The sequence below is a fragment of the Cyrtonyx montezumae genome, unplaced genomic scaffold (assembly GCF_038088225.1).
Source record: "Cyrtonyx montezumae isolate F1298 unplaced genomic scaffold, pur_monq_1.0 scaffold_2, whole genome shotgun sequence".
Classification (NCBI taxonomy): Eukaryota; Metazoa; Chordata; class Aves; order Galliformes; family Odontophoridae; genus Cyrtonyx; species Cyrtonyx montezumae.
This window is the reverse complement of record NW_027071936.1, coordinates 35,315,021-35,340,825: the sequence shown is the minus strand read 5'-3', so window position 1 is coordinate 35,340,825 and position 25,805 is coordinate 35,315,021. Positions and strand designations below refer to the sequence as shown.

The window sequence follows — 25,805 nt, the reverse complement described above, 5'->3', positions numbered from 1 at the left end:
AAGTTTAACAGTATATAAGCCTAGGTGATTACAAGACATGTATGACCATGTAGGTTATGCCAGTGATTTACCTACATTCATTTTCCATTTCTGGAAAAGCAAGAATTAGTAACATCTTACTCAAGAAAATATATCACATTTACTTTACTTTCATAAAGAACGCTTTTAAATGAAAGTGGGCATTTCCAACACTCACTGCAGTTATTTCTACACTTTTCATTTCTTCATCACAAGGGTAGAGGGGAAAAATTCATATAGATTCATAGATACATTAGGTTGGAAAGGACCTACAAGATCATCTAGTCCAGCCTTCCTCCTAACACCATCCCTACCCACTGAACTACTAAATCAAATCCCTTAGCACCTCATCTAAACACTTCTTGAACAGCACTAGGGATGGTGCCTCAACCACCTCCCTAGGCAGGCCATTCCAGTGCCTGACCACTCTTTCAGAGAAAAAATGTTTCCTCAGGTCTAATCTAAATCTTCCTCGGCGCAACTTGTGGCCATTCCCTCTCGTCCTGTTATATATGGTGATATCAAAATGAATACATGCAAAGAAACTGGGCCTAACACATAGTAAGTGCCTTTAGATGAACATATTGGACTTTAAATGAAGAGAAATAAAATAAGAACAGTGCAGCAATATATGTAGAGATGCAGAAGTCTGGGTTCTCTATGCTGCTAGTCCTGTTGAAAGAAAATACCTTGCAAGATTTTGCATCTACTAGGCTGTAACAATAGCAAAGCAACTACTTCTCTGTTATTCGAAACATTAAAATAAAAACATGCTTAGAATGTATATTATGTATAATGTAAATGAAATTAGCTTGAATGCATTCTTGGTTCCATTCCATCCATGTCTCCTGCTATATGTGACTTTATATATATATCTCACATATCTTGAATCATATATATACGATTCTTTCATTATTACTTCACTGGTGACCTTGTCTATATTTACTACATAACATTTTCATCTTCCTTTTTTTTCTTCTTCCTTTCCAGGTTGATATGACTTCAGAAAAAAGTAAGATTTTCTTTTTACTTCTAAAACTATAATGTAGTTTGTATGAAAGATGGTAAAATATATAATTAAGCATGAAACTGAGTTAAACTTTAACAGCTATTGCTAATAGCATCAATACTTTTAAAATGTAACAGAAAGCAATATAATATCAAAGCAGCTACCTGATTAAATACATTCTAATGTGTAAATTAACAAGTAAGTTTAAAAGAGTTCATCTAAGTACTTACTTTCCTTTGACATCCCTAGTGATCCTGCTATTGCAATTTGCTTGTGTGAATGCTCATCCTTCCATTTGTTTGTCCATTTATTGATACACTTTTGTTGTTGCCATTTGAGATAAATGACAGTATCATTTTTAATGGAAACATGATTAGTCTACTAATATATTTCATTAAACTCATGAAATATGAGCATGCAAAAAGTGATACTGTCAAAAAAAAATCAGGCTGTTTAACCCTCCCTTCCCACCCTTTACTGTGGTGAAATATGACTGAAACCTAAGGTTGGTACAACACATAAGCTCACTGTATATATGGAATTAGGCTATTATTATTAGAAACTGAGCACGAGTGGTTCACACACTGCCAAAGATCTTGCTTAATGAGCACTTAATTTAAACTAATATATATTCAAGCTGAAGACCATGCCTATTATTTTTCAAAATATTTAGGAAAACAATGACTGTTTCATTTGCAGTTCAAAGTGCAATTTCTTTCTTTATTCACCTTTGCATTTTGCTGTTTGTTTATTCCTGACTTGGTACGCACATATTATAATTAGAAAGAAAGACAACAGCACCCAGGGTCATGAAGACTGAATGGATAGCCATTCTGCTATGACCTCCTTTTTCCAAAAGCTGAACTTCTTCAGCTAGGGAACAGAAGGAAGGCATCAGGCTGACAAAAGCAGCTAATTACCTGGTTGGAAGTAGTATGCATCCTGATTTAAAACATTATCAGAATCTGATTTTTGCTCTACTTCATTATTTTACACCAAGAGAACCAATTTTCTCAAGGTGGAAAGGATGCACCATGGTATAGCTAGTAGAATAGAATTTCAGTTACCCCAGGAATAATTTTCAAAGAAATGCAGATAATGAGGCATCACCTAGCTTCTTATTTTCATTACTGCTTTGTTTTTTAGGCCAGAGTGCAGAAATGTATCAAGATTTATGTAATGTACAGCCCTCTTAAAAATTATATGTGCAATTCCCTACAATTTCTAAGTATTGTTTCCTGCTCATAAACTGCTTCATTCCTCTATTGTTTCATTCTGCTCAACATAGATTTTCTAGCATTCCTTCCTGAAACTAAACGTTTCCAGTAGTCAGCAATGGCACAACTATATTCAAGTTGCTGTTTCTTCTGTACAGATCAGTATTTCACCACAGTAATTCATAATACTTTCACTTATCTTTAATTTATGAGATTAATTTTAAAGCTATTATTGCTGTTTCTTGCTTGTTTCTTGTTATTTATTAATTGAAACTACATACACCAGAAGCATTTGCAACACCTTTGCTTTGCATGGAAATAACTTGCCTTACATAAACTGTATGTATGTGTCTGGCGTGACTGTCTAATTTTTGGTTGCCATACATTACATTAAAAAAACCAAAAAAACTTTGAAATCACTTCTAAGTTGATTCACAGTTTTTTCCTCTCTCTCCTTTTCTTCTGTCTTCTCCTTCCTCAGTCAGTTCATTAGTTGTCAATGAGGATGTTCCAAGGAAAGGACCATGCCTCTTTAAAACCAAATAATGTTTGTTTCATTGTTTAGGTGTGAAATCCCCTTAGATGAAATGCCGGTTTGCAGCTGATTCAGATATCAACATATTTGATATTTTAGATTATTGCAGAATAATATGTAACTTCTTATTTTGATCATTCATTAAGAAAAACAAACAAACAAACAAACAAACCATGTTAACTGAATGTTATTCTGACAGTTTGCTAACACTGGCTTTCTCTTAGAGGAAATCGACTTTCAATCAGTTCTAATACTTTCCCCTTCTTTTCTTGTTTATTTTTATTTGAACATTGATTTGTAACATCTGAACAATCTTGAGATGCCTATCTTTGTGTAATTTCACTGTGTTTCTTCTGTTTTTAATTTTCAATTTTGTTGTTGGTGGGTTGTTTTGTTTTATTCTTTTCTTTTATGGTGTCCTGATTTTGTTTGTTACAGCTTTGGTAATGTATGTGTGGCTGTGCTATATTGGTAAAGTTAAGCAAGTTATTTCCTGCCATTTTCCTCTTCAGTTTTTTTTTTTGTTTGTTTTTTTCCCCTCCCGTTAGCTTTGCTTTGCTTTTGTACCCTCAAATCTCGTGGATCCACCATTCCCGGCCCATTTCATAGATCTTCCTACCACTGCAACCAAAGACTGTCATTTTTAGTCCTGATTACGTTTTCCAATCTCTATTTTTGATTTCCATTTTACTTTCAATGTTTTTCATTCGCATCAAAGATGATGAGACAGAATCTACAGAAACATCTATCCTGAAAAGCCATCTGGTTAATGAAGTCCCTGTACTAGCCAGTCCAGACTTATTGTCTGAAGTTTCTGAGATGAAACAAGATTTGATCAAAATGACTGCCATCTTGACAACTGACCCTTCTGATAAATCAGGCTCTATTAAAGTAAAAGATCTTGGAAAACCCACTGAAGAGGAGCCAGGAGAGCCTTTTGAAATAGTTGAAAGGGTGAAAGAAGACTTAGAAAAAGTGAATGAAATTCTTAGAGGTGGATCATATACCAGAGAAGAACATGCTTTGCAGAAGTCTCTTCCCAGTCAAGAGTTTGTAGAAGAAGAATGGGTCATTGTCAGTGATGAAGAAATTGAAGAGGCCAGAAGAAATGCTCCTGTAGAAATCACTGAACCTGTCTGTGTAGAAGTTAGAATAGACGAAGAGACAACAGAGACAGAGAAGAAAGACATGACAGGAATGGTAGATTACCTTTCTGAAGATTTAGAAAAATATGTTTCTCTTCACGAGGTACAGCCACAAGCTTTACAAGAAGACATAGTAGAAGAGAGATTTGAAGCTGTAGTAATAAGCAGGGATTCTGAAAAAGAAGGACAAGAGTCTCCAACAACCAAAACAACAAGTCCACAAGAACAACATAAGCCAACCTTAGAAATTAAAAAGCCAGTTAGAACAAAGTTAAGAGACAAGCACAAACCAAAGGAAGGCAAGATGTACAGCAGTGAACAACAACCAGGAATAAAGAAGATCAGTTCAGATGAGATGCTAATTGAAGAACGTGGCTTAACACCAGCAGCTGCTCCTGAGGCTAAAGCTGTATCCCCTGTCATAGAGGAAACACCAATTGGCTCAATAAAAGATAAGGTTAAAGCTCTTCAGAAACGAGTGGAAGATGAACAAAAAATACGTTCTAAACTACCTGTCAGAATTCAAACAAGAGAAGGCACTGCTGAAAAAGCTTCAAAAAAACCAGCACCAGTCAAAAAAACAGTTGCACACAAAGCACAGCCTCCTGTTTCACCTTCTTCTAAGACAGAAAGACTTGAAGAGACCATGTCAGTTCGTGAGCTGATGAAAGCCTTCCAGTCAGGTCAAGACCCATCCAAGAATGTATCTGGACTGTTTGAGCACAAGTCTGTCAAACAAAAGCAGCAACCCCCTGAGAGGGAAACAACACGGAGAAAAACAATTTCTTCACAGAGTGAAACAAAGAGAGTATCGAGCCACAAGACAGACAAACAGAAGGACAAGCAAAGCACAGTATTAAAAGCGGAGAAAGAGCCACTGCCAAAGAAAGGAAGAATGCAAACGTCCACTGTTGAAACTGTCAAGAAAACTGTAGGCAAAGACCAAGTAAAACAGCAGAGCAGCAAAAAGACAACAGCTGAACCTCCCCCTCCAACGTTTGCTGATGAAAGTACCAAAGATTCAGCAGTTGTAAAGGGCAAGACTTCTGATGACCAAGGCGATACAGACTTTCAGATCAGCCCTGACAGGAAAACCTCAACAGACTTTTCCGATGTCATTAAAGAAGAGCTTGAGGATAATGACAAATACCAACAACTCCGACATCTTTCAGTGACAGAGGAAGGCGAGCTTAACTTGGAGCAAGTACTGACTAGTCCTTTCAATGTTGCTTTCCCTGCTGAGTATGTAAAAGATGGATTTCTTCCTGCTCTTTCTCTGCAAAGTGCTGCTTTTGATGGGAGCTCAGAGAGCCTTAAACATGAAGGCGTGGCTGATTCTCCAGGTAGCCTGCTTGATGGAACTCCTCAGATCAGTTCTGAGGAAAGTTATAAACATGAGGGTCTGGCAGAAACTCCAGAAACAAGCCCTGAGAGCCTTTCTTTCTCACCAAAGAAAACTGATGGGCAAATTGAAGAAGCTAAAGGAACAGCTAGAGTACACACAACAGCTGAAACATGTTCTCCGAAGGAACTCTCTCCAAAGGAAGATGAAAAAGGTATTACTGAAAAACAGCTAGACGCTGTTACTGAGACTAGTGAGTCTCATTCTGACCATGTATCAGAAGAGCTTGTACCTACAGCCTCTGAAGAAGAGGCTGATAAACTTAAAGAAAGTAGCTCAGCTTCCATTATGAAAGATATTAGCAGGGATAAAGAATCCAGAACCACTGCACATTTAACTAAGTCTTCTGAAACACATGACACTGCTTTAGAGAATGACAAAGATATAACCTGTGAACGCCGTGTTATGGTTAGAAGTCCCCAAAAATTGGAACTTTCACTTGCTAGCCATGATAGTGAAGGCTTTAGCCCAGTTGCAGATGACTCTTTGGCTATAAGTCATAAAGACTCACTGGAAGCAAGCCCAGTGCTAGAAGATAACTCATCACATAAAACGCCTGATTCTTTGGAGCCCAGTCCTATGAAAGAGTCTCCTTGCCGTGATTCCCTTGAAAGTAGTCCTGTAGAACAAAAAGTGAAAGCTGGTATTTTGGGGCAGGGCCCTCTTCAGTCTATTCTTAGCAAAGGAGAAACGTGCCCAGAGCTGGCAACAGTGCGTTCCAGGATTCTCCGTGACCCTGAGGGAAGTGCTGATGATGACAGTCTAGAGCAAACATCTCTCATGGAGAGTTCAGGGAAAAGTCCTCTTTCACCTGAAACTCCTAGTTCTGAAGAGATTAGCTACGAAATCACACCTAAAACAGCAGATTCACAGGCACTGTCAAATATACCAAAGTCAGCTGTGATTCCTGAAGTCAGCGAAGAGCCAGAGGATGAATCAGAAGGTGAACCAAAGAAAAGATTTACACCTGAGGAGGAGATGTTTAAAATGGTGACCAAAATCAAAACGTTTGATGAATTAGAGCAAGAAGCAAAGCAGAAGCGAGATTACAAAAAGGATTGTAAGCAGGATGAATATTCTCTAGTTGCTGACTCAGAAGTTGCATGTGAAACTGAAGAACCAAAGTCACAAACGGAAGAAGGAAAGGATATACCCACAGTGGTCATGTCTTCAGCTGAATCTAGAAAAAGTTCTTCCTCTTCAGAAAGTGAGCCAGAATTGACCCAGCTTAAAAAAGAAGCTGATTCAGGTCTCTTAATGGAACCTGTGATCCGAGTGCAGCCACCTTCACCATTACCATCTAGTATTGACTCCAGTTCTAGCCCTGAAGAAGCAGGTTTTCAACCCATTAATTCAAAACAGTGTTCTTCCAGGATAGATGCAGTTACAGCAGAACAGGATAAACCAACAGAAGATGACAAAGATGAACCACATATCCTTGGAGGCAGCTGTAAGGCTTCCACAGGAAAATCAGGCACTTGTCATTCTGACGGTTGTGTACCAGCAGAAACTGATGAATCAAAATGCAATAGCACAGATGACAGTGAAATAGTTAGTCCTAATGCCCCAGTGACAAAATGTGAGGGTACTCTGTGTCATTCCATTGGTGACTGTCCTCAGAAAGAAATACACATCGAAGCACTACACCGAGATGATACTATTGAAAATGGTATCAAAAGCACTGCTTTGTTAACAAATACAACTGTCATTGCTAAAGGAGTGGTGTCTGAGAAAGTAGATGATGGTTCTTGTGGACACAGTACCACTGAGTTCTCTGTACCACAAGACAGCAAACTGCCTGAAGATGATAGCATTGACCATTCTGTTTTGGGAAGTGATTTTGCAAAAGTAGGTGTAGATTTTGAAACACCTCAGAGAGATACTCATGCTAAGGAACCCTTGTCAGAGTATTCATCCCTTACTACTGAAACAGTGGAACTTGAAAGTTGCGTAGTGGATGCTGCTGGAAGTAGAGCTCCTCATATAGTAAGCCCTTATGAAAATGTGTCTTCTGAACATTTTTTTACTGATGGCGGTGAAAGTAAGGTAGAAACTGGTCGAAGCCTGCTATCTAGGGAACACTATCCTGTTGAAGAAACAAAAGATAAGATTGCTGAAGCTTTGCTTAGTAGAGACACGGGTAGTGAACATCCATCTTCAGAGGAAGTACATATGGAAACAGAACATAAAACAGAGGACATATTTCAGGAAGTCTTGCCGGAGTCTTCAGCATCAGATTCCACAAAATTAGCTGAATCTGCCCTTAACGATATAAGAGGTGAAACAGAGAAATTGATCAGTCAAGTTATTATTACTAAAACTGATGTAGATTCTGACACGTGGAGTGACATACGTGAAGATGATGAAGCTTTTGAAGCTCGGGTAAAAGAAGAGGAACAAAAGATATTCGGGTTGATGGTAGACAAGCAATCACAAGGCACAACACCTGATACAACTCCGGCCAGAACACCCACTGAAGAAGGGACACCACTTAGTGAACAAAATCCTTTTCTTTTTCAAGAAGGAAAGTTATTTGAAATGACTAGAAGTGGAGCTATTGACATGACCAAAAGAGACTATCCAGATGAAAATTTTCATTTCTTCCAAATGGGGCAGCAGTCTCAGGAAGAAGTTTCTTTATGTGAGGAAATGAAAGAAGCAGCAGAGGTGGAATCTTCTAAGCCAGAGAGCTCACCAGATCCATTTTCACTTTCAGAATCAGAGGACTTGGATATACAAGGAAATGATACACTGAATCGTTCACCCTCACCATCTGAGCCTTGTGATAAATTAGAAGAAATGACTGGTGAAGGCATCAGTATAGGCATTGCAAAAGCAGAGCTTAAATCCAGAATTCCAATTAAAATGGGCATTTCAGCTTCTTCAAAATCACCAAAGAAAGAAACTGCTGCCTCTGAAGCTGAATGCCTCTTCACAGTGGAGACTGACATAGTTGATAGCAGTCAGGTGCCTTTCCCCATCTCTCCAGAGCAGTCTGTGGTAGAAGATGAGTTAGAATTTTCCAAAGTCACTAGATTTGTTCGTTCTGAACAGGATGATGAGTCCCCAGACTCTTCACCAGAGGAACAGAGATCTGTAATAGAAATTCCTACTGCTTTAATGGAGAGAGTGCCTTCTAGTGAAAGCAAATCCAAAATCCCTGTAAGAACAGCTGCTGCAGCATCACAATCATTGCAACAATCAGAAAATGAGAGCCTTCCCACTGATGACTTCCTAGAGAGTCTACAGTGTGAAGGAAAAGATGACCAAGCAAAACCAAAGTCTAAAATTCCTGTCAAATCAGCTTTCCAAAGAGCTGAACAACAATACTCATCCACAGACACATCTGTCCACAAGCTAGAGTCACCCAAAGCTCTCGACACGACAAGCAAACTACCTACAAAGCAAGACAGCCGAAGTAAATCTGAATCTGATGCAAGTGTTCCCATGGACCCAAAAACCAAACATTCAATAAAAGCTAGGAGTTACACAGAGGCAGAAGCAGAGACCTGGGAGAGGGAGAGAGAGATGAAGGTTGAGCTAGACTCAGATGAGGCAACAACAGCAAGACCCAAGGTATTTTCATCACGGGTGCCAGTTAAAAGCAGGAGTACTACAGCCTCCCGCAGTGCTTTTAGTCCTACAAAAGAAAGTAAGGAACATTTTTTTGACCTTTATAAAAACTCCATAGAATTCTTTGAAGAAATTAGTGATGAAGCTTCTAAGTTAGTGGAAAGACTTACACAGTCAGAAAGAGAACAAGAATTAGTTTCAGATGATGAAAGCAGTAGTGCCCTAGAAGTTTCAGTCATTGAAAACGTGCCATCCATTGAGACCCAGCAGTCAGTTCCTGAAGACATCTTTGACACCAGACCTATTTGGGATGAGTCTGTAGAGACTCAGATTGAACGTATACCTGATGACAATATCCATGACCATGCTGAAGGTATTTGCCAACGACTGGGATTCCCTGTGCAACGCATGTCATAAATTAAATCTTTGTTTTTTGTTTTCTTTGGTGTGTGTGTACATGTAAGTGTGTATAGATGTGTGTAAAGTATGTGGCATTTTCTTATAAGCTTTGGATGGTTAGTTGTATTTATTTTTTACCCCTATAAGCTGTGTTCGTTATTTTGTGTTGTGTCTGTATTTTTCTTGTCTGTGAAATAATCTCAAGATTGCAAGTCATGAATGCTTATCAGAAGTGTTACTTTAATAAATAAAAACACTTCAAAAGACATACACATTTACCATTAAACCAGTCCTTCGGGTCATATACACTTTGACTTTTGGCTTTCCCTGGCCCTATTCTGACCAATTCTTATTGATAATGAGAATCTGGGCAATGATTGAATGCAAATCCATTTTCTTTTGCATTTTTGACCAAAGAAATGTATGGAAATCTTGAATAATCAAGATTTTCTTGTTCAATTTTTGACCCTCTCTCATGAAAATTCTGCATGTCACCAGTAATTCTAGTGCCAGTTGTCAGGTGTTTGGTTTTCACTTACTTGTACTGCCCTGAGATAGAAATCCAGTAGCTAAAATGAAAACTTCGTTAACTTTAAGTCATTTTCTGAATGTGGTTATTTTGCAACCCATGTATGTGTTCAGGGAAAATCAAAACTCAATTTCTGGCATCCTCAAATTAGCTTTGAGGATGGGAGAAATAGTCAAGTGTCACTGTTACTGAAATAAAGGCTAGTGAATAAGCATCTGATTTTTCCTTGCCTTCATTTTAAGTATTTGTATTCCTCTCTATTTGAAAGGGTCAAAGACACTTAAGTAAGTAGTTTACAAACACAAACTATAGTATGAAATGACATATGGACACTTTGAACAGTTTTTTTCCTATCACAGAAAAACAAACAAACAAAAAAACAATTAGAAGCACCAGTCCAGATGAATTTTTCAGCCTTGGCATTTACTAAGGAGGCATGGAATATTATGGCTCTTGACTTAGTTAAAATCTTCAACTTAAGTGTTAGAATGATACTTCAGAATCAAATGCTTGGATAAAAATAGGCACAGTAGGTATTTCAATCCTCATTTTTTACACTGAAGTCTAATTTTCAAATAAAACATTCTAGATAGTTCTCTGCTTTTGGAATATCACACAAGAAGGCTGGAGTTTTATAGACCTTACTTTAATTACCCAGTTCTAGCAGCCTGTCCACATTTAGATGACACTAGTGAGAAAAAAAGCCTTTCCGTCCTTGGAGTATATCACCTATAAGAAATGCTTTTTAATTTGTAAAAGACAACTTGTGGCTGTTCTCTTTGAACTTTAGATCAACAGGATGATCAGGAACGGACAGAGGAAAGACTGGCCCACATTGCTGATCACCTTGGATTCAGTTGGACAGGTAAAATACATGATCTATTCTGGAAAGAAACAAGGCAACATCAGTGATATTTTTACATATTTTACTCACCTTTTCTTGTCCTCTCTTTCAGCCTATAGAGGAGACTGGCTCTTTTTCTAACACAGAAGTCAGTAAGACTTGTACCTATGCAATGTACAGATTAGGAATCTGCTGGTTTTTTGTTTGTTTTTAAATACAAAGACTAGACAGTTATGAAAACAAAACTAGGAAAAAAAGGATACTCATCAGAATAGACGTTAATGTTTTATACTATTTTGGAAGGGGCAGAGTAATATACCTGCATATTCTATATATTCTGCATTTCTATTTTGAGTTATGATAAAGATTGATTCTGGTTAAAATTGACTGCATCAAACATTCCTTGGAGGCTACAAGAGGGTTGATGTTACTGGGCTGCTGTCTGAGCTTATGCTTAATCAGAAAGATGCCATTTTACTTTTCTTTTGATGAAGTAAGTCCAGGGGAGCAGTATGATTCTGCTTTAATCTAGTCCTAAAAAAATGCCACTACTTAAAATGACATATTTCACTAGATTTTGATCAATATTAAACATTTTAGGGGTCTTGAAACTGGTGAGCGAAGTACTCTGTCATGGTCTGGACAGTAGCAGTGTGCCTCTGAGAACTCCAAGTGGTACACACAAAAGAAAAGCTCCCACAGACCCATCACTTTTAAGCATAATACCATTTTATCTTTGTCTTGAATATGTTGCTTAACGTTGTCTCTAAATATAACTCAAAGTATGCAGAAGTCAAGAGAAATTGGTTTCAGAAAAGTTTGTAATTGACTTTGTTGCTGACAACTGTAAAAGAGATGTAAGGTGAAGTGGGAAAAATAAAAGACGTTTACAGAAAAGGATTTCTTTTTCAGAGTTAGCAAGAGAACTGGACTTCACAGAAGAGCAAATTCACCAAATCAGGATTGAAAATCCTAATTCACTTCAAGACCAGAGCCATGCACTCCTCAAATACTGGCTTGAAAGGGATGGGAAACACGCAACAGGTTCATTATCAGTTAATAGTACATATCTGCTGTCTCCAATGTGCAAGCTGGCCTATGTGTGCTATAATTCAGAAAGAGAAAATAGGAGTAAAATTCAAGCAACAGAAAGAATGGCTGGTAGATTGGGCTGTTTTTTGTTGTTCTTGTTGTTTCTTTGTTTTTTATTTAAAGTTTCTCTATTTAACATGGCATGTTATAAGATTCTCTGTTAGAGGAAATGGTTTAATCGTGTTTATTTGGAGAACAAGCTAGAACATCTTACAGCAAAGTAAGAAAGGAAGAACACTCAAGTCTTCTTTCTCCCTAAACAGGAAAAATACTTGGGGGAACTAAACCGCTTTGATAGAAGAAACAAAATCAGTGGTGATGTTTGTATGCAACCTGTCAGTAAAGCTTAGATTTTACATATAAATTTCAATAAATCAGTATCCTACATGCTTCATACAGAAAATAGAAGGGAGTGAGAGCCATGTGAAATGCTTAACTCAGCTATATGATGTCGTTCTAATCCCACAGATACAAGTCTTACTCAGTGTCTTACAAAAATAAACAGAATGGATATTGTTCACCTAATGGAGACCAGTGGCATTGACTCCATGCAGGTCCACGGCACTCGCACGTATGCAGAAATTGAACAGACAATAGGATTGGACCATAGTGAAGGTAAACATCTGGTAACAGTCACAGACTGCCCAGGTTATCTTATCTGAGCTTTAGATCCTGTTCTGTTTGACTAGACTAATCCATAAACTGTTGTGGCCGAGCACTAGAACCTAACTTTGAAATCATACTGTGAGCGAATGCAAGTGCGACATCACACTATTTCACTAGGTATAAAATCTCTGCATTAGCTAATTCTTATAAAGCTAATTAAATAATGTTGTCAAAGTACTGCACCAGTAGATCAGTAAAGAATTAGACAACTGCAGACATTCCATCTTTATGTAGATGGTGTAGGAATAGGCCATATTTGCTGTAATTAGTATAACAACCAGTATAGTTTAAGAATGCTAACCTCCACGCTTGCTTCAATTCAGTACAAATATCTATGCTTTGGCATTTAGTTGGTTCCTAATAACTGTTTTCCTGCGAAGGAAAACAAGAGCCCAGACACTAACAAACAAGAGTGTGACACGTCTGTGGAATAAAAATGCATATGCTCTTTACTACTTCTGCAGGATTAGAGAATTTTATTTTAAATGCACTATTAAACTATGATTTTTTTCCCTCCAGAATTGCGTAATTATTTTTGTAACTGCTCCCCTCACCCTGTAAGCAGCTACGTGAGAGATGGTTAAAAAAATAAATTAAAAAGTCTTTACACCTCTTTCAATCTGTGGGAGAAAATAACTGTTTCAATCTCTTATACTTCCAAGTTCCCGAGATTAAATGGTAAATTTCTGGGTAGATTCTATTTTGCCTATTAACTGTCAAGATTCATCACTGGCTAATTGTAATGGTAATCCAGTGATCCTTATACTGCTTAGAAAGTTTATACCCTCTACCTTTCAAGACTTCTGGAATTTTCAGGTATTTTGGTTCTTTCGGGGATTTTAAATGCACGTGAAGAATTAGAATGACTTTCTGTACTCTAAAGACACTTCTAATGACATTTCTCATTTCTATTTTTAAAGGGTTTTCTGTACTGCAAGAAGAACTGTACAGTTCAAGACATAAGCCAGAAGAACAACACAGAATATCTAAAGACAGTGACCCAACAGAGCACCCTCCCATTGTTTCTGAGGAAGATGTATCTGTCAGTTATTCTCCTTTTCAGGACAGTACACCTAGGAGTGAGGCAGAACTATCAATGGCTGAGCTCCTAAGGCAAACACATAAAGAACAAGTGGAAGCTGAATTCTCAGGGAAACCCCAAGATGTAGTAGAAACATCTGCTTCACAACATGAATACCTGTAAGTGTTGAAAGACTAGAATGAATCTTACGTAGAACACATTCTCTCTTCTTCTTCTGAATATATGGATTCACTAGAATTTTCCTTCAGGTCTGTACACAACTTCAGTAGTTTCCTCTGTGTTTCTATTTTTGATCCATGTTAAGGAAGCCTTATGGACTGGTAGAGAAATTTGGTCCTTCACATTGACCACAAAGAAATAAGCTAGTTCAGTGCATTGAAAGATGAGAGGTACTTGAAACTTTTTCCCTAATTAATTTTGCAGTAATTAATTTTACAGGCTTGATACTTTTCAGACTGTAATTCCATGAGTTTTGATATAGTTGGGTTTTTTCTTCTTGCAGTGCACATGAAAAGAGAGAAAAGTCAGCCTCAGAAGATGACTCCATGCTGGGAAACAGTGTTTGTACACTCTGCATAAATTAAAAGTGGGGTCACCCTGGCAGCAGAGTTGGGCAAAGACTGTGATAAAACTCAATTAGATCAGTTAAATTAATATCTGAAGACACAGTTCAGCTATATGCAGCTGAAAAATACTGCATATACATTATGTTTTAATATATGCAGTCTGTACTTACTGTCCAAAGAATATCTGTTATTTCTAGTCTTTGCTAGATAGCACAACAGCATTTACTCAGTGCATAGGCATTCACTTGCGGAAGTTGGAAAGGACTGCATAGCAGTTATCTTACTTAAACCTTTAATTCACAGTGTCACAACTCCAGGAACAGAGCAGTTTGCAGCAAGAGAAACATCCACACGCTTCAGTGCGACTAAGGAAGAGAGAGAAAAAACATCCCCACAGCCCTCATCATCTGCTCAGAGAGGTGGTTCTCCCATCATCCAAGAGCCTGAGGAGCTCCATCTCCATCAGGATGACCTCTCTCCAAGGAGAACTAGTCTAGTGATAGTGGAGTCAACTGATGAACAGCCAGAAAAGCTTGGAAGTGGCTATGAGGAGGAATCTTTAGAAAAGGTAAATACCAACTTTTCTTCAATATAATTGACACAGAAGCACGTTTTTTGTCTTGCTCATTACATAAGATGGGAATATTTACAGACAGCCTGATTAATCTATCTGCAACTGAGCTGTGTCCCTTTCCTTTCTGGTTACGAGAACTAGCTTTAATCATTTGTACTGAGGTTTGAAAGGAAAAAAAAAAAAAAGGAAAACCAAAATCCTGAAATCTGAACTGCAATTCAGATTTATGATTCCCCTACTTGTCCTTTGGTCTGTGGCAGTAATGCCCAAGCTGGTGAGAAAGAATCACATGGTATACATAACAGATGCAGATTCAAGCCATGTAGAAGTGAAAGCTGAAAAATATATGTAACGAGATAAAGTAATAACATTAAAAGCTTAAGAAAGACAAGAGCATTGTGAAGAAAGTCATGAAAAGTATTGTAAATAGTGAGATGGAAAAAAAAATGGCAGCAGGATGTTCATTAGAGATGACTAAAGATGCACTGGAAGAAAAGACCTTGAAAATGCTGTTTATGTAGCATGAGAACAGTAAAGAGACGTTGGATGGAAGAAGAGAAAACCAAGAAGTACCTGAGGTAGGTCATTTAACTGTGGCAGAAGTGGGAACATTCTTGCACATTTGGTTAGAAGTCGAGAGGAAATAAAAGAGAGCAGCCTCATGGCTTTCAGTGGGGAAATTATATTACTTGGCAGCTTCCAGTTTCTGTAGGAAAGGCTGCCCTCACCTCTAATGTACTGCTTATTCACTACAGTAATCGTCACCTCCCCCAAATCTACACTGCCCTCTAGCACCTTCTTATTTATTTTTCACTTATGCTTTTATATTTTTGATGCTTCCCAAGTATTTCTTTTCAGCTTCTCTTCCCCTTCTGATTTCTTCATTTAAATGTTGAATTATTTCCTGTGCAGGACACTTGCAACTAATTTTTGTTGATCTCTCCAGTGCCAAAACCGTTGATATATTTTCTTCTAATTAAAACTGTTCAGTCTTACTGTCTATATGCTGTGCTATGCACTTCTAAGGATGAAGGACTAAAAGGCTTTGGTATGATTTTCTGTGCAATACATAATCTGTATGCAATAGATATGAATTCCAGAGGCAGTGACAGTACCACAGTCTTGTTCAACTCAGCCATATCATGCAACATGTTGCCAGAGACAAGCCGGAAATCTTAAGAGCACCAAGACTAATAGTGTCTTACAGAATTAGTACCATAGAAATTCATCCTTCTCTTTTCAATACGTTAACGAATAGCTCACTTACAGTTAAGTGGCAAAGCTTCTCTCTAGTTCCTGTGTAAATGTTTCACAGGTTAAAGACAGTAAAGAAGCAAAAATCCTAAAAAGCACAAATTTTCAGAAGGTGATTTTAGATAAAAACAAGACAGTCTATAAATGCTGCTAATACTGCGTAAACAGAGCACTGTTTCCATGCTTCCAATAGGAGTTAGCAGAGGAGTTAGGTGAGCTGGAAAGCAGCTCGGATGAGGACGAGATGGTAACTACCAGGGTCGTTCGTCGCCGGGTGATTATTCAGGTATTAAGTGTGGAATGACTGCTCGAGCCAGTTAAGGTCATGGTAACACTGTTAGGGGTGATGCTGAGACAGCCAATTGGCTGGTATTGCAACTGAAGCTGGAATGCTCCTGAATAATGCATGATCATTAGGTAAATCATTCTAATATCTTTCCTTGAAAAGAGGATCGTAGTAATACTGCTAACACAACTCTAAACACCATTAGACACTTCAGCAGGAAGACAAAGACTTCATTCAGTCCAATCCTGAACACCATCAACTAACATGTATTTGCCTGACTATCGTGGTGCAGCTTTTCTTTGCATGATTTTAATGCTTATTTGCAGAATAACTATTCCTAATATTTCTAAATTTTTAAATTCTCACTGACTTTAAAATTGCTTATTTAAAGAAGTTGTCTGCATTAAGGCACTGCTTCATAAAAGTTTCTTCTTTGTCATGCAGGCCGATAGTATGCCTGAAATACCACCAGAAACAGTCACAGAAGAGCAATATACAGATGAACATGGCCACAAAGTGGTAAAGAAGGTATTATCAGTTACACTCCTTGCTACCTTCTTACTGTCCTATAGAAGGAAGAAGTAAATGCACATACATTCCCAATTTTTGGGGGGAAGGTGCATGATTTTTAATTTTTAAAAATTAAGAAAATAGAACATTCTGTTCTTGAGATTCCAGAATGTGAAGATTTAATCTAATTCACAAAATCACTGAGCTTCATAGTTTATAACTTGACATATGTCATTAATTTTCCCACTTAAATCTATATAGACCTCAATTTCTGAGAAAAAGTTGGTGATTTTTTAATTAAGAAAAAAAACCCCACAGCAACAACAGTAAAACCAAACAACTTTATCCAAGAGCATAACTATACTCACATTAATGAAACTAATAGAAACTAGAACCACAAGTCACCTAAATTCAGGCTTTTGCCCCATGAAACTTGCACTCAGCTGTGCCCAAAGAGGTTCTCAACTTTGTGTAACCATACATACACTTCAACTTTTATGGCACAGAGAACACAAATTATTTGTGTGATGGCCTCAGAGCTTGCTTATAAAACTTAATTTTGCACAGCATGGAAGTGGAATAGGAACTTCTATCTTCCTTGCTTTACCTGACAATTCAGTGCTCAGACAATTGGTCTAGGACATGGCAAACTTGCTCTGCCGTCTCCCAGTAAAATGTCGTAGACACTAAGCTAGGTAGTATGTCTCTGGAAGCTGTTTGAAATCATTTAAAATTAAACAACTTGCCACACTCCCTTCCTCCCCCAGACAAATATTTCCAGGCATATCCTGCAAGGGTGAGTGTACTCTGACTTTGTCCTTTTGGCTGGGTCTGGCTGAGTCAGAGTAAGAATTACCTTCACCTCTTACACAAACTATCTGTTCTTCACATCAAATCAGCTGTTGGACAAAGCAGGATGTAACTGCTTAATGCCCATCTTGTCGAAAGGGGTAGGGAAAGCATATGAGACTGTGTCCACAGAAAGATGCGTAGCCACCCTCCTGAGAGATTCATCTCATCTTCAACGCTGTAATTCTTTCTGTTCCTCTTTGCTCAGCTTTCCAATGCCTAAGAAGCCTAAGCATCAGATTAGGTCTTTTAGGCAGGTTAATTCTAGCTCACTGATGCAGGGCAGCAGTTAGTACTATCAATGATAATACTGTGATGACCAAGTCATTCCACTTCTAAGTACTTGATAGCCAAGCTGCTAACCTCTTAGTTTGAGAAGCCTTTTAATTAGCATTAAGATACTTTTGAAAATGCCAGTTTGAAAATGGCTTTTAGCAGTTGTGCTAAATTGTGTAAACAATGTTCTAAGACATTGTACTGTTTTAGTGAGTCATTCTAATATGTGTTGTTGTAACTGTATATGTATCTTCAGTTCACTTTGTTAAGTAAGTTCATGGAAGCTTTGCTGTGCAGTAAACTGAGTAGAGCCAATGCATCAAAGTGGTATTTGTGAGTATGCCTTAAACCTTAAAAACACTGAACCACCTATGTAGCTTTTTCTACATAGGAAAAAGAAGTCTTTCGGGTAGAGAATGCTATTTAGAGAATGAGAAGAAATGATCTGTTACTGTTAATTCTCTTGGGACAAAGCTCTGTTTCCTTCCTCTAGGTCACTAGAAAGATCATCCGTCGATATGTTTCTCCAGATGGCACAGAAAAAGAAGACATCATTATGCAAGGGACACCACAAAAACCTGTCACAGTCGAGGAAGGAGATAGCTATTCCAAAGTTGTAAAACGAGTTGTGCTGAAGAGTGACAGTGAACAGTCAGAGGTGAGCTCTACTTTGCTTGATATGGTACAAAAGTGCAGTACACCTTCCAACAGCATACTAGGGAATCACAGAGTCATTTGCAGTGGAAGGGCCCTCTAAAGATCATCTAGTCCAATTGCCCTGCAACGAACAGGGACACCTACAGCTCCACAGAGCTCCTCCAGCCTGACCTTGTTTGTCTCCAGGGATGGGGTCATCCACCACCGTTCTGGAGAGCCTGTGAGGGCACTGAGGCACTGGCACTAATAAAACTTCTTCCTTATATCCACTCTCAATCTCCCCTCTTATAGTTTGAAGCCATTTCACTTTGTTCTGTCACCACAGATTCTGTGAAAGAGTCTTTCTTACAGCCCCTTCAGATACTGAAAGGTCACTCTCAGGTCTCCCCAGAGCTGCCACCTTCTCCAAGATGAACAGCCCCAGCTCTCAGCCTGCCCTAGTAGGGGAGTTATTCCATCTCTGGGATCATTTTTGTGACCTTCTGGACACAGGTCCAGAGCAACATTCTAATTATGGCATGCCTCCAAAAAAAAAAAAAAAAAAGGAAGAGGAGGGATGGAGGAAAGGGACAGTTGTTTTTTGAAAATAAGTCAGGATAGAAATTTTATGATTTTATACGTATTACTAATCTCAAAGAAAGCACTTTTGTATAAGGTTGACATATGGATAAACGGAAAGTATTTGCTATTATCTCTTACTCTTATAAGGAAGTTAGTGAATACTGTAATTAAATGATCTGATGCTCTCCAGATTTCTGCAACCAAGCCACCCTATAACTACACATTACATTAGGTTTAAGTTACTGATACATTATTTGCCTTGAAGACAAGACACTGAACAGAAGTTTACTTTTATGCAAACTGTTTCCAGGCCATGTAGTTAAAAAAAGGAAAAGAAAAACCACCTGAAAAAGTTCTCAGCTTATCTTCTGCCTTTAGATCACCATGCAGCCCTGTGGACTCTTAGACTAGAACGATTAAATTAGCGACAGCAGGGCAGGGGCCAATAATAGGGGTGGGTTTCAGAAGTACTGTGGTTGAAAGCAACAGTTAACAAATGACCATTAGAGAAGCTAAGAATGTGATTGGTATTCTCTCTCTCTCTGGAATTAATCAGCAGAATTAATTCCCTAGGAATTAGTAATTTCTTAGGAGTAAGGTAAGAGGAAAACAAAGTCATTTATTTTAGTTAGCTTATAGAACTATTCCTTATCATGTGGAGCTCATTTAAACTAAATTTATAATTATTTTGCCAAACAAAATAATGTTTTTCACTTCAATCTGTTATTCTAGAATTCTAGTCTGCTGCTTCTGTGAGGTCCTTGGTTTACACAAGCATTACCCATCTCTCAGAAGAATAGGGTAATTTTACGATATGGACTGATACCACTACTACCTGAGTGAAAACAGCAGGGGTTTGCAGCAAGAGGCACACTTGTTACTTGCTGTAATCCCGTTCACCTTGGAACAGACAAGCCAGTATAGCAGCCTGTGGTGTGGTAGAGAGCACCTTTAACCCAGTACAGTTTTGAGCAGTTTTCACCCGTTGGAATAAAGTTTCTCAACAGAACTAGTTATTCAGGGCTGTTCCTGCTGTCTGAACAGGTACTTACTTATGTCTTTTCCAGAGTTATAGAAAAAGGTAATAAAATGTGCACTGACAATGTAGAAAATAAAACATTTCTTGTTCTCTGTGACAGCGATTAAGGAACAACCATAGAAGAACAAAAATCTTAGCTAGCTAGTATCTGTTATGTAAAGCATATCCATCCTAATTCAATTTCCTAACCTTCCAGGTGACTTTGTCTGAACCTGGTGTTTTGCCGAGTGCCTCCCATTTCCAGTCAGAGCCAGTGGAAGGCCGCAAGGTCAGCAAAGTCATAAAGACTACTGTAATGCAAGGAGAGAGAATGGAGAAACACCTGGGGGATGCTAGGTTAGCTACTGATCTTCCATCAGCCAAAGAGGACTTTGAAGAGGTAAGAGAACCTTTCCAAACAAAACTATTAAACCGTGTGTCACAGAATACCTGGGGCCAGACTATTTCACTGAAAGCTTTGCTGGTGCAGTATCAAACTCAACTACCAAGTGTAAACTTTTGTTGTTATAGTCGGCCACGTTATTAAAAAGACTTTATATAAAGACATATGAAGGGAATGTATGGTAAGAACCTACCATTACAGAATTAAAATGTTTTACAGTTAAGATTACCAGAAAAAAAAGAAAACATATAATAGATAGATATATATATAAAAGCAATTGAGGAGGATTTAAGTTGATAGAAGAAGTTCATTCACACATTACCCCCTATGCAGCTGATTTTAATAATCAGTACTGTTTACTCTACTCTCTGGATAGGCTGCTGTATCACAACTACTTTCCCATGAAGAAATTGCGACCAAGCTAATTAGTACCTTTTCTCTTTCCTTTTTTTTACTTTTTCCAGTCAGCTTAAACACTTCAGTAATAGAAAAGGAATAGGTCAGGAAGACAGCAAGAGCCAAAAGCTGTTACCCCAGGGACCAAATCTCCCATTTATGAATGTAGGCCCAGCAGCCAGCCATTCTTCCATTGAATCATAGAACGGTTTGGGTTGGAAGGAACCTTAAAGACCATCTAGTTCCAAACCCCCTGCCATGGGCAGGGTTGCCAACCACTAGATCAGGCTGCTTACAGCCCCAGAACAGACAGCAAAAACAGTTACACACAGTGACAGAAGTTCAAAAAAATGGCTTTGGAAAGAACACTTCCTCCCACCACCTTGCAGCTACTAGTCTAGCTTTCTAGTTAAAACAAAAAACAAAGCAGAAAAACCCATATCCGGCCAAAATAAAAATGCTGCCTTTAAATCCTTATTTTTAAATTTCTATGAAGTATTAGTAACAGAAGATACTTGGTAAAAAAACCTTGCCAGGCTCAATTCCCCACTTCTTTCATTTCAGAAGTATCCCCTATTTCTATGCATGCCTGTCTATTTACTTCTAGCTCAGAGCAGGCAGCTCATGTTGACAGGTGGAAAGCATATAAAAGAATACTTCCTACAACAGGAAAAGGGTTGCTGTGTCAGTGTTTGTAAGCAGATATAAAGGATGATATGGTGTGAAATACTCAAGCATGAAGAACAATTATTTTCTGCCCTAGATTTCTGTCTATGTTTTAATTGGAAGTTTATGTTCTAATTTGAGGCATTGAGCTATACAGGCAACCAAATTAAAGTCCAACTCCCTGCGTTAGTAGAGAAGGAGATCATGAAAGAGGACGGATCAATTATTAAAAGGTTTGGCATGGCATGGCAGTGAACTGCTATCGGATAATAATTAACAAACTCACTCTGAACGTAAGTGGATTTAAGTGAGTGTCTGAAGCGAAGCCACTGGCAGTTCGTGACAACTTATTTGCAAAGCTACTAAACATTACTACTAACATTCTGTTACAGGAACGGAAGTGTGCACTAGGAAGGCCTGCAAATAGTTGAAAGGACTCAGTAAATTAAGGATGTGGAGGGCTAGCAGCTAAGCACAACTCAACTGCTTGCTTTACCTGCTCTCCGCAGGGTTCTTCAAATAAAGACAGTATAATAAGCAAAGGAAGGAGAGAACAACAACCAAAAATAGGGAAAGTAACTTTTCATACCAGCTAACTCAATATTTGAACTATCAATTTATCACAATCAATATTGATTAGAGGGTATATGAAGATATATAACGACAAACATATATACTTGTCTTACATTTATTATTTTCTCACACACACAGTTAAGTATCAGCTGCCTGATTTAAGAAAACAAAAAGCTTCACTTGGCAAGAGCGCTTGGCCTCCCATAGTCCCCTCTCAAGGACTCTGACCAACAAGCAGGCTTCTGGTGAAGGCTGACAGTGATATCCAGCTATCTGGTGGCAATTCCTCACATTCGCCCAGATCTAGAAGAAGTTCAGTGACATTTATGGCGCTGACTGATAGAGCAAAGCTCGTTCCAGTGGGGTGAGAGAGTAAACAACGAGAGTGTAGGTCACAAGATTGCCACAAATACAGTTTTTGTGTCTTAAGGAAGACTTGCAAGCATTCAAGATGTCATTAGCTTAAGAAACTGAAAATACTGTGAGGGAACCTTAACTTATAAAAAAAGGTAATAAAGTTGCCTTACCAGGGCAACTTTGTATGTTGAAGTTAAATACAGCAAGGAGGGAGGTCCTATGTGAATTTCCCGCGTTGCACGTCCCTGTGTTACAGCACATTTTTGCTGAGCACCTAAAACTTAATATGCTTAAAAAGCATGAAGAAATGAACTGCTTACATTATGAAACCCAGTTAAAGCTGTGTTGGGTGTTGCATTAAGAATGAATAAAGAACAACTGACCTTAATTTAAACTGCCACCTACAAATATTCTCATTTCACTTTTAAACAACAACAAAAACACCTTAAGCCTTCAGCCGTGAAGGAGCATATTTTAAAGCCTTCAGAAACTGTGGGCTATGAATGCTTTCCCATTCTCTCTCTTTAGGACAACACTGAGTAAAGCCAGCACACAGAAGAGGACTGTGATGAAGGATCGGTATGGAAAACATGTTCACATAGAAGAGCTGGATGACACACCGGAAGCACTACCACAGGATGACCTCCAACATGACCTCCAGCAGCTTCTTAGACACTTCTGCAAAGAGGACTGGAAACATGATGCAAAATAAGAAGCTGTCACCTCTCAACACCACCACCACATCCATCCAATATGCAGCATTCATCTTTTCTAGGTGTAGACATTATGACCTACATAATCACTGGAAGACACTGCCATTTCTACTTGTGCAGATGCAGTGAATTCATTCTTTCCCCTGTATTTGATTTTGGGTTTTTGTTATTTTTTACCCTGTAAGCTAATTTGTGACCAAAGATAGCATCCTTCATTCAGGATGATTTATCCACCGAATTGTCGTCTTTGTGCTGTACTGCGACCGTGTCAGCATCGCCACTTTTTGCCGGTCCTTTGCTTCTGCACTAGCTTCATGAAACTGCATTTGTCAAGCCAACTTCATCTACAGGCCTCTTCAAGTGACTATGTACAGGCATCATGATAAAAGGGAGTAAACATGTAAACTGTATATAGCGAGAGTATTTGGACTTATGAGACTGCAGAAAACACTGCCTATGAATACTATTAGCATCGTGGATTACAAGGTTTGTTGACACTGGTGAGCAACAGTAAATAAAATAACATTAACACAATCAACTGCGAACACAGACTGACTGAGGAGGAAGCACTGCAGATCTACTGCATCCGTAAGACTTCCAGTTTAGGGATCTATTATTATAGTTAAAGGCTCTAAGAGTCAGGCTGAAAACCTGGAAATTCAGCTGTTCTCATGGAGTAAGAGCTGACTGTGGCCATCAATACTGCTAAGACCTTTGGGCAGCCGCTTCAGGATTTCCAGAAAAGAAAAATAAATTAAAAATATCCAATTAGGTAACCAACTTGCTAGCAGCTATATCTATGGCACATTTGCATACGGTATTAAAATCTTTTAGATCTGGACATGTGGCAGGGTGTATTAAACAATTATAACTACAGTAGTTTCCTGTTTTCATCACTGCTTCAGCAAACCACATTGTCCTGCTGGCCACTGCACTGTAGATAACTATGGGAGAAAGACTTAAACACTATATGAAAAGAATAATTAATTCACCATGTTTTAATCAAGATTGCCTCTTATCTGATACATGCATGTGGCATTTGAAGGTCAAAACCAAACCCTCCTGTAATCGTGTCAACCTACTATAGCCCTCTAAGCACTGAGCGAGCAGTTTTTATCTTCCAATCCAGTGTTTTTTAAAGAGAAAGCGCTCACTATCCTTGAAAGCCAGTTTCTGTTCATATTTTGTTACTTATCTATATATGATTGATATATATTTCTAAATCAACTCTGAAAAATCACAATAGCATGTACGCACTTTTATTTTAAAATAGGGAACATAAAGATCTGACACTTTTGGTATTCTATACCTTAATATTTAGAGGCGAGCACTCTGCAGTGTTTGAGTATATATTACACATGCAAACTCACTAAGGGTTTTTAAACAGCTGTTTGATTTTTTTTAATAGCATACTCAAGAACAGATTAAAAACAAATCCTCTTCTTTAAGAGTAATGCTTTTTCCAAGCTTACCTGGCCTTCTACAATTATAGTTTGTTTGGGTTTATGACTCACTCAGTGCTCAGAACAAGGAAGGGCACTTCTCATTAAAGTAATGATGCCAAAAGCATGAACACATCTTGGGAGCTCGGGCTTCCTGCAGGCAAAGCAACCCAAGGTGCCATGCTAGCACTTGCTTTGGCAAGCAGGCAGGAAAAAAAAAAGTGTTTTGGCAGCCAAAATGAATGAGACCCTTGATGAAACATTTCATGATACATCAATGGCGTTCTTATTGTCAAAGCACAGGATGATCTTCAAGAACGAGGCTCTAAAGAAATGCATTTCTGTTGTGTTATTTGCGGTGCAGATGATGTTCTGTGTAACAACATAATGGTTATTCACCTCTTATTTTGATTTTTTTGCTGTGTTATCAAAGAACTTGAATACTGTGAGAAGAAGTGAATTTTAAGTTGATGAATCAGCATCTTGTTCCCATGGTGATAACACTAATTGAATATATCTATGAGGGCATGTATTAGTTAAAAATTAAAAAAGAATACAACACTAACAATACATAGCTGCAATGTGTACAATGGCTGATTTAACTAAATAAAAATGTACAAGTGTTAAATGTAGCAACAATGGCTCATTCTCTTTTACTGCCAACGCAGCACAAAAGGAACAGCATCCATTTGGGTACTTTAAGTGAACTATCATGATTATAATTTCTCTATACCCAGCTCTTACAATCTTCTAAATTCTGCTATTTAGCAAAGAGCACGTACAGTCCCTATTAACAAACACAGCAACCTGTGTCTGACTTTTTAACTATTTTCCAAGAGCCGTGCAAGATCTTCCTTCAGATACAAGCCACAATCTATGTCATAACCAGTTACTTCTTCAATGGACACAAGTATTTAATACTACTCATGAGAATCTCTCTCAAGCGGAGGGAAGGTAGGGAAGTGGAGGGTGAATTCCCATCAAGCCTTCCACCCTTTCACTGCACAAAAAATACAGGGACAGTACTATAAACGTGTACCAATTCCATGCTTGGAGCTGATCTCTGCAGTGTAAGAGCCCACTCTGCTGCAGCACCCTGACTGCTATTCACTTACGTAGTGCCTGTATGGCTCACTAGCTCAGTCCTCCTGACACTCTCACACCACTGTAACCAGTTTCTGTACTTGCCCTTAAAGGCTCACTATTCTATGTATATGCCTAACCTACAGGCTT

The 25,805-nt window shown here is 38.3% G+C and overlaps 1 protein-coding gene across 1 annotated transcript in view; it reads left to right on the top strand.

Moving 5' to 3' along the window:
- The window catches only part of ANK2 (ankyrin 2), a 149,943-nt gene extending 124,732 nt beyond the window's left edge, over window positions 1-25,211 (top strand). The window contains exons 40-52 of the mRNA XM_065736857.1: window positions 1,009-1,030; window positions 3,498-9,272; window positions 10,618-10,692; window positions 11,584-11,715; window positions 12,232-12,378; window positions 13,350-13,629; window positions 14,341-14,605; window positions 16,059-16,151; window positions 16,596-16,679; window positions 18,280-18,444; window positions 20,240-20,422; window positions 21,629-21,720; window positions 22,946-25,211. Coding sequence (XP_065592929.1) covers window positions 1,009-1,030; window positions 3,498-9,272; window positions 10,618-10,692; window positions 11,584-11,715; window positions 12,232-12,378; window positions 13,350-13,629; window positions 14,341-14,605; window positions 16,059-16,151; window positions 16,596-16,679; window positions 18,280-18,444; window positions 20,240-20,422; window positions 21,629-21,720; window positions 22,946-23,129 — 7,497 coding nt within the window. The 3' untranslated portion in view covers window positions 23,130-25,211. The remainder of the gene's footprint in view (window positions 1-1,008; window positions 1,031-3,497; window positions 9,273-10,617; window positions 10,693-11,583; window positions 11,716-12,231; window positions 12,379-13,349; window positions 13,630-14,340; window positions 14,606-16,058; window positions 16,152-16,595; window positions 16,680-18,279; window positions 18,445-20,239; window positions 20,423-21,628; window positions 21,721-22,945) is intronic.
- The last annotated feature ends 594 nt before the right edge of the window (window positions 25,212-25,805 follow it).